We start from the raw sequence: 9,319 nt of genomic DNA, 5'->3' as shown, positions 1-9,319 counted from the left end.
ACTGTTTTGATGTTGACACTGATTTAAGTTTGTATCAGATATTAATTAAACTCAGATTGATTACTGATCAATGTTGATCAGGTGGAAGGGAAAAGTCCAAGTATGGAAACTTGGCACGCGAAGTTAGAGAGGGCTCGGTAGCTCGTTCTCCGGACGAAGTCGGAGAGGGCTCGGTAGCTCGTTCTCCGGACTAGGTCAGAGAGGGCTCGGTAGCTCGTTCTCTGGACCGGACGAAGTCGGAGAGGGCTCGGTAGCTCGTTCTCCGGACTAGGTCAGAGAGGGCTCGATAGCTCGTTCTCTGGACCGGACGAAGTCGGAGAGGGCTCGGCAGCTCGTTCTCCGGACTAGGTCAGAGAGAGCTCGGTAGCTCGTTCTCTAGACTAGAAAGGCTTTAGGGTTTAGGGCTGGGAAGCGCCTAACCTACCTTACATAGGCATTGGATCGGTCTGTTGACCGATCCAGTGATACTATGGATATCTGATCGGTCAACAGACCGATCCAGTGATACTGTGATTATCTGATCGGTCTGGTGACCGATCAGTAACCAAATAGTAGCTTTCTGTGGGTTATCTGATCGGTCTGGTGACTGATTAGTAACCAAACAGTAGTTCACTGTAAGTTATCTGATCGGTCTGTAGACCGATCAGGAAGCGATGGGATTCAGAGGACAATAGGGGATCGGTCTGTGGACCGATCCACCTATAGGCTGATTGGTCCACAGACCGATCAGAAGCCTCCCAGACCGATCAGGATATGTCCTGATCGGTCCAGAGGGCTATGGATCGGTCTGCTGACCGATCCACAACATTGTCTGTTTCTCTGCAACTTCTGATTCGTCTGATTTAACCATCTGGTGTGAGCTTTTTACGTTGCAGGTTGCAGGTATCATGCCAGTGTTTAAGTTCAAATTAAGGTCTATCAGAGGAATAAGACAAAGTGGTTTTTCTACTGTGTTTGCCTGCAAATGGTGCAATTGGAGCATCAACGGTTACTGGCGATCTGGCTATGTTCTGGTTGCAATCAACTTGACTCCTGGCTATTGGTTCGAGCTCAGAGACACCAGTGAAGACCATGGATGGTATTGGTGTGAGTTCAGAGAACCAGATAAGGAGGAAAAGTGATTGGCGACGCCTGAGTTGGCAGCAGCGATTCGGTGCAGATTGCAGTGATTCGATACAGGCAAACGCAATGGAAAAGGCAGAGGTATAAGAAGAAGGAGTATGAGATGTTCGAAAGAAGAACAACCAAAACCAAAAAAGAAAAAGGAAAACTCTCGGTCGATCAAGCAAGAGTGCTGTGTGTTTTTGAGCTCTTGGCTAAGGAACTTCTTCTGGTTTGCGCTCTGCTTTCATCGTGGCTGTAAGCTTATCTTTCATTCCCTTTAGCCACTAATCCCTGTAAGTCTTGTGCTTCATTTAAATATTTTCTGAGACTTTGTGGAGAGGTTATTCCACCGAGAAGGAGAAATTCTTAGCCGGAATCTATCCGGGGTGTGATCTACCGAAAGATCAAGGGATCGTCCACCTTACGGACACGCCGAGGAGTAGGGGCAAGTTATCCCTGAACCTCGTACATACTTGTGTTAGTTGTGGGTTGTTTCTTTTCCTTGTATTAGTTTTTCTTTTGCATATTTCCGCTGTGCTAACAAACTTTTGTGAGAAGATTGTTTAAGTTTTAGAGGAGGCTATTCACACCCCCCCTCTCTAGCCATCCGAAGGTCCTAACAATTTGGACTCCTTGCAATTTTAAAAATCTACAGGAATTGAAATGGGTGCAATCAGAGCTCTCTAGGTCCATAAGTGGATTTTGGTCAAAACCCACTGATGGACCTAGAGAGCTCCGATTGCACCCATTTTAGTTTCTATTGATTTCTAATATTGAAAAGAGTTCAAATATGCTCTCCATTGTTATTTTTGACTTTCCTAGTGGTGGACCAGAGGTTTTGAAAAACCTAAAACGTATGTGGAATGTTTGCTAATTCTTTCTTATTATATTTTAACATCTTTTAGAAGTTAAAATAAATAATAGATAGCATATTTGAACTCCTTGCAACATTAGAATTCCACATAAATTGAAATGGGTGCAATCAGAGCTCTCTAAGTCCATCAGTGGATTTTGACTGAAACTCACTAATTGACCTAGAGGATTGCAGTCATTTCAGGTCCAATAGATTTCTAAAATTGAAAGGATTACTCTCTATTGTTATTTTTGACATTCCTAGTGGTGGACCAGAGGTTTTGAAAATCCTAAATCTCTCTTTCTTTCTTTTTTTATTTATTTATTTTTTTTTTGTTATTAGGCCTGATATCTCCCATATCAGGTCCACGTTGGGCTTGATATGGGGAGATATCAGGCCTAATAACAAAAAAAGAAAAAGAAAAAAGCAGAAAAAAAGAAAGAAAGAGAGTTTTAGACCTAGAGAGCTCTGATTGCACTCATTTCAGTTTCTACGAATTTCTAATGTTGCAAGGAGTTCAAATATGCTCTCCATTATTATTTTTGGCATTCCTAATGGTGGACCAGAGTTTTTGAAAAACCTAAAATGTATAGGGATGATTTTACTGATTCTTTTTTATTATATTTTAACATCTTTTAGAAGTTGAAATAAATAATAGATAGCATATTTTAACTCCTTGTAATTTTAGAAATCCACAGGAACTGAAATGAGTACAATCGGAGCTCTCTAGGTCCATTAGTGGGATTATTTGACCGAAACCCACTGATAAACCTAGAGAGCTCCGATTGCACCCATTTCAGTTTCTGTGGATTTCTAAAATTGCAAGGAGTCCAAATATACTTTTCATTATTATTTTTGGCATTCCTAGTGGTGGACCAGAGGTTTTGAAAAACCTAAATCTCTCTTTATTTTTTTTTTGTTATTAGGCCTAATATCTCCTATATTAGGCCCACGTTGGGCCTGATATGGGGAGATATCAGGCCTAATAACAATAAAAAAAAGGAAAAAAAAAGAAAGAGAGATTTAGGTTTTTCAAAACCTCTGGTCCATCACTTGAATGCCAAAAATAATAATGGAGAGTATATTTGAATTCCTTACAATTTTAGAAATCCACAGGAGTTGAAATGGGTGCAATCGGAGCTCTCTAGGTCCATCAATGAGTTTCGGTCAAAACCCAATTAGAGACCTCATATTGTAATCATTTCAGGTCATGTAGATTTCTAAAATTACAAGAAGTCTAAATATGCTGTCCATTGTTATTTTCGGCTTTTTTAGTAGTGGACCAGAGGTGTTGAAAAATCTAAATCTCTCTTCTTCTTTTTTTTTTGTTTTTTTTCCCTGTTGTTAGGCCTGATATCTCTCCATATCAAGCACATATTGGGCCTGATATGGAGAGATATCAGGCCCAACGTGGATTTGATCTCTTATAACATGTTTGAGAAAAAAATTGAAAAAAAATAGAAAAACAAAGAGAAGATAAAAAAGAAGAAAGAAAGAGAAGATACGTTGCATGCATAGTAGGAAAGAGAAGAAAGAGACATGACAAAGAAAAGAAAAAGGAAATCAGTCAAATTTGTCGGGAGGGTAGAATAGGGAGACCATTGTAAAAAGGTGTGTCATTTGGTAAATGCTAAAGTAGTATGCATCTTTTGGTAAATTCAAAAACCTAAGTACGTCTTTTGATAAATTGTCGAAGTTAGATAGAATGAGATAAAATAATAAAATTATTGATTGTTTTGATGTATTTATAGAGTGATAATTTATAGATATAGTTTAAGACTTAATAAATAAAAAAAATATTATAAGACTCTGTCAATAATTAATATAGTCATAAATAAATTTTATTTTGATGTAATAAATACATTTTTTAGTCTCTCCTTCATCCTTTTAAGCACCCGCTGGGATCATTGCGTCAGTTGATTTAAAGCAAACTTAGAGAAAGACATGGATGGCGATAGATCATAATATGCTAACTTCCATAAAAGCAAAAAAAGATGAATTTGTTTGGGTATTCTGAATTTTCAATTGTGCTTGGGCTGAATAGTTTGGATCTTCAGGGGTTGTTTCAGTCAATCGGTTTTGTTTCCCTTTCTTTCAATTTGTGGATCTTGAGTGGGGTTGGCGTTTGGCGTGAGGACAATGCTTGGTTTGGATTCGGTGGCATCATAAGCAAAAGCTTTTAGGTTGATTTCAATGTTGTTACAAAGTCCATCGCCAATAGAGTAAGTTATTAATCAAATAGACGTACTTTTTAGTTGCTTGTTATAATTCCCATTTGAGCTACGAAGCATGATGAAAGGGGTCTACTATAAGCTGATCAGCACTATAAGTTTTCTTGTTTAAAAATTTAGAGGACTATGTATTAGTGTCAATTCGGTGAATAGCTAAAAGGTTAAAATTTGTCATTCTTGAGCATAAATGTTGATGATGGTTATGAACATTGATGTTATTAGTGTATCTTCTGAGGGAAAAAAAATGTTTTGCTTATTATACTGAGATGGTCATTTAGGCCAAAACAGGGTAATAATACCTAGCGAACGAATGCCAAATTTCTTGAATTCGACATGGCTACCACACGATGAAGGGAAATCAAGTCCCCCTCAACTCTAAGTTCTGAATTGTCCTTATATATACATACATGACTAACCTATGAACCTCTAGTATTATTTTTTTTTTCTAGGATTTAGGATTTATACTGAAGGAAGTGAAATAAAAAAAACACTAAGTATTTATGGGTTGCTCATGGATGAATGTCAAGATAATAAAACTCTCTCTATATAGAAAAGTGATATGTTGTACACCCATATGTAAGCATTAAGTATTTAGTGTTAATTTTTTTTAAAAAAAAATAGAGCTTAGAATTTAGGATATAGAATTTAGATAAAACAATAAATTTTTTAAAAAAATTAACACTAAGTGCTTATGGATGAATACAAATATATCATGACTGAACGCTCTTTCATTACATCATACAAATTTAGATTTTAGAGAAGTGAATTTTTTTTAAAATATATTAAACTAGATGCTCCCAGAGTTCATGAATGGTTGTACAGCGCGCCTCGTAATTAAAGTCACATAAATTGAAAAATACAAAATTACAACTGAAGATGCCGCTCACAGGTCATTTATGTATTTATTTATTTTCAATGTTTTATGTATTTATAATCATTGTCAAACTTCGTCCCGGCATCCTCCGACAGTGAGAAGGAAAATCTTTTGATATTCCATTTGTTTCAACCACAAATGCCTAATAAGCCAACCAAGAAAGCAATTTTAATTTCTACACGCCCTCAAAAGTATGTCAACCACTTTTGAAGCAAGTCACAATAGAAATGGTCAACTGAAACCAATTTTAATTTCTACCAGCACTCAAAAATCAACCACTTTTGAAGCAAGTCACACTAGATATTGTCAACTTATTCTTAATCGCAGACGTTCACTTCCATTATCTATTGGGAAACTATAGGCTTCACTTGCTCAATAGGAATTGACTGAATATACAATATCATTTTTTTCCTTTCATTTGATCATGACATTTGTAGTTGCTCTTGATTGAAAGATATTTATCAAAAGAAGATTGCATATGTATCAGTATAAGAACACAATTATTCCAGTCTACAAGAATGCATAATCTAACAGATTCGATGACTAATAATTCCATAATCTACAGATTGTCTCAAGCACAAGATTCCACCACGTCGGCCAATACATAAGCTAAATCAAATGGCAAAAAGTAGTAGCTCCATCTCGTCGACTAAGGAGTTGCGAGTGTTATAGACTGCCGCGCCATTGCAAAGATGATGAACAAGAGAAAGAGCTGCAAACCATAACTACAACATGAGACTTTTGAGGTTTAATTCACTTAGTATAATGAGGGGAAGCTGCAACCATGGGTCGAGCAACTTTCCCATGGGCAATTTCATCTGATCTTCTGCGAGGTGACTTGTGTGAATCATTATAGATGAACTTAGGACTCAAGTTACGTTCGGCCTGAGGGTTTCGTGGGATGTCTTTAGGATCCTGAAGGCATTCCAGAGCAGTTACCACTTGATCCATGGTTGGCCTGCGCCTTGCATCCATGGATAAGCACTGGATGGCAAGAGTAGCGGCATTTTGTGCTCCTGCAAGAGAGTACTGCCCTCCCAAGCGCGTGTCCAAGACACGGAAGATCCTTCTCTTGCTTGTAAGGTAAGGCCTCGCCCACTCCACCAAATTGTGCTCTCCTGTTGGACGGTTCCTGTCTACAGCGCGTCGTCCAGACAGCAGCTCTAGAAGAACAACTCCAAAGCTATACACATCGTTTTTGGAAGTCAAATGGCCTTCCATTATGAAAATGAAATAAAACCCCAATCAGTACATTTTCATGCTCAAATATCAATCATATACAACATAAAGCTTTGTTAGATCAATTTGTAAAAACATAAGAAACAGATCAATAAAATAAAACAAGCTCTATCATTGATCCACCCAGTTGATTAACCCATGACACAAATAAATCTATCTTTACTAACTATATTATGTCCAATGTAACCAGCGTAAGAAAAAATGGTAATGATATACAACTGAAATTAGAATCATGAAGCTTTAGAAATATAATCTATTTGCTAGCTAGATCGGACTATTGGAAGAAGAGTTGCTCCCTCGTTGAATGAAAAATAATTTCACATCCAATGTGGTGTGGGGACACTGTGTGATCAAGACTTATAAAAAGAAATACTCTTATCTGCAAATCTTGAGTACATCTAGATGCTACATGGTATGAGATATGAGAATAGATAAATCAATATGAGAAACATGACAACTTTTCATCCCAAATTGACCATTTGCCTTACGAGGATTTGATGAGGTGGGAAAGAAAGTTGGACCCATATTGAAGATTAAAACTTCATGTTATAATTTATTTTCTGATCAAATATTTGCACAGTGTTTATACTTGATGGAAGATACTACTGTGTGAATAAAATGAGTAAATGGCTAAAAATATTCAGACTTCAGCAAGCCAAAACTAACTAGGCACAAAATGTCTGCAATAATTAGTGCATGAATAATAAACCATATTACTACTTAAACTTCCCTAAACAAGGAGAATAATATACTACAAGTGCAAGAAGATCACCTGTTGCAAGATATTCAGGAGCAGCATATCCATAAGTTCCCATGATCCTTGTAGACACGTGACTTTTGTCTCCTGTTGGACCGTCTTTTGCCAATCCAAAATCAGAAAGTTTTGCATTGTAGTTCTGAAATCCATAATTAAAAGAATGAGTGAGAGGTTCTTTCGAATTTGAATGAGAAGAAAAAATATAGAAAGCCGCTTACTGAATCTAGAAGTACATTAGAAGCTTTAAAATCACGATATATCACTTTTGCCATGTCACTATGCAAAAACGCAAGCCCTTTTGCAGCTCCAAGAGCAATCTTCATACGGAGTTTCCAAGATATTGGTGGAACACACGAACCCCCTGCATCAATGGGAGATGATGAGAAGAATATTCCACCATTACATAGAGATCTATCTATCAGAACAAAGGGTAGAAATCTTTACAGAAGAATGCTGATTACATCTACTTTTCAGACATTGTCTGATGAATAGGATTCTGATCAAATATAAATACTTACTCCTGAAGAGATGGTTCTCTAAGCTCCCTCGAGGCATAAATTCATAGACAAGAAGTCGTTGCTCATCCTCTAAGCAATATCCAATAAGCTTTACAAGATGAGGATGAGACAATTGACCAAGGAAATTCACCTCTGCCTACAAGGTTTGCGGGACTTCAGAAAAACAAACAACCACTGACATAGTTTATGATCTATTGCAGAACACACAGCAGGATTACTAACAATCTCACATGTGGTGTTCATAATTATAAGTCATACATAATGCAGGCAGTACATAAATCCAGCAGAAGGATCGCATGCACCAGAAAATGACACTCACCAACCATTCTCTGTGACCTTGAAAACTTTCCTGATTGAGCTTCTTCACGGCAATGACCACACCACTGCTAGGTCTTGATGGTGCCAACGTCTGCTCATCGATCCATCCCTTGAATACCGAACCGAAGCCTCCCTCCCCGACTACATTGTCTAGTTTAAAATTTCTAGTGGCTGTTCTCAGTTCATTGAAGGTAAAGCTCTTTACATTTGCTGACAACAAGATTTCCCCCTCACAGCGGGGAGTGAGAGGTCCAGACGCTGCAGAGACCTTGCTGCTAGAACCACTTAGCTTCTTGACATCTCTGTTATTTTTGCTATAGTTCAACCCCAAGCACAAAGTTGCGTCTCCTACAAAATTAAATCGAGAGCACAAGAAGGTGTCAGACGATCCAATGAATCCCTAAATGGCTCATCTTACAGAATGGAAAAAAGAACAAGATCGAGTAGCAATGAGGAAGCTAACTTAGATGTAAGTTGGTGACAAAGAAGGAACGCCCCCAAAAATCAACATTTCAACAACAAACTAACCTAGAAATTACGACAAGAATAAGAAAATCTTAAACTTTTGCATCCTACACTACTAGCTGAAGTCCAAAAGTAAGATCTGCCAGGTACTCTCACCGTTTTCCGGAGCGGCCAAGCAATTCCCCATCACAATCTCTCGCACAGCAACTTCCGCTCCGCCTCTTCTCCCCCTTCCCTACACAGCTCAGCGACAAGGGTCCTGAACAAACCGAACTAAATGCTCCAGCATGCGGGCCACAGCTCGCTAAAACGCGATCTCTCCCCACTGGAGTTCCGACCGGAAGAAAGAGATTCACCGACCTGCCGACCTCCAAATGGGAACCCCTCGGATTCAACAACGAGGACAGATCTGGCGTCGAGAAAGTAGGCAGAGTACAGCAGAGGCGAAGCCCCGAGGTGGCTCGTTTCTCTTCAACCGCTGCGTGTGCAACTGTGACCACACTGACCATCGACTCTCCCACCTCTGCCGATGTCGACTCCATACTGTAGAGAAAGGTGGGAGAGGAGCAGGGTCACTTGGGGCTCCTCATGTTCGTGACGAACCACGCATTCCTAAATCTCCATTGGTTTACAGCCACGTGGACCAGAAGGGTCACGGTGCTTCATCTATTGGATCGCTAGAACTTGTGTGTGTCTGAGGCAAGCATGGAATGGCAAGATTGCGTGGCGGCATTAATGGCGGGCGCTGGTCCCGGGTACGTGGCAGGGTCGATGCTTATCTAGTACGTGCAGGGGATCACCACCCAGTGGGCCAGCTTTCCAGAGCGATGATAATTAAACCGGAGATCCGACGGCGAGCAACCGGCATCCGGATAACGATCGGGCGGTCGAGGCGACGTTGGACGGTGTCGAGATGTGGACGCGCGGCCGCCGTGAGTAGGTGGACCACCGCAGCTGTCT

General features: G+C 39.4%; 1 protein-coding gene across 1 annotated transcript; it reads right to left on the bottom strand.

Moving 5' to 3' along the window:
- Positions 1 to 5,519: 5,519 nt before the first annotated feature.
- On the bottom strand, positions 5,520 to 8,909 carry LOC121985210 (receptor-like cytoplasmic kinase 176). The gene is made up of 6 exons (XM_042538516.1): positions 8,516 to 8,909; positions 7,896 to 8,242; positions 7,577 to 7,712; positions 7,277 to 7,419; positions 7,074 to 7,197; positions 5,520 to 6,276 (listed from the first exon to the last, which is right to left on the bottom strand). Exons 1-6 carry the CDS (start codon positions 8,544 to 8,546, stop codon positions 5,816 to 5,818), a joined length of 1,242 nt encoding a protein of 413 aa, XP_042394450.1. The 5' UTR covers positions 8,547 to 8,909; the 3' UTR covers positions 5,520 to 5,815.
- Between the last annotated feature and the right edge of the window lie 410 nt (positions 8,910 to 9,319).

The sequence above is a fragment of the Zingiber officinale genome, chromosome 5B (genome assembly GCF_018446385.1).
Source record: "Zingiber officinale cultivar Zhangliang chromosome 5B, Zo_v1.1, whole genome shotgun sequence".
Taxonomy (NCBI): domain Eukaryota; kingdom Viridiplantae; phylum Streptophyta; class Magnoliopsida; order Zingiberales; family Zingiberaceae; genus Zingiber; species Zingiber officinale.
The sequence above is the reverse complement of the archived record's forward strand: the minus strand, read 5'-3'. Positions and strand labels throughout refer to the sequence as shown.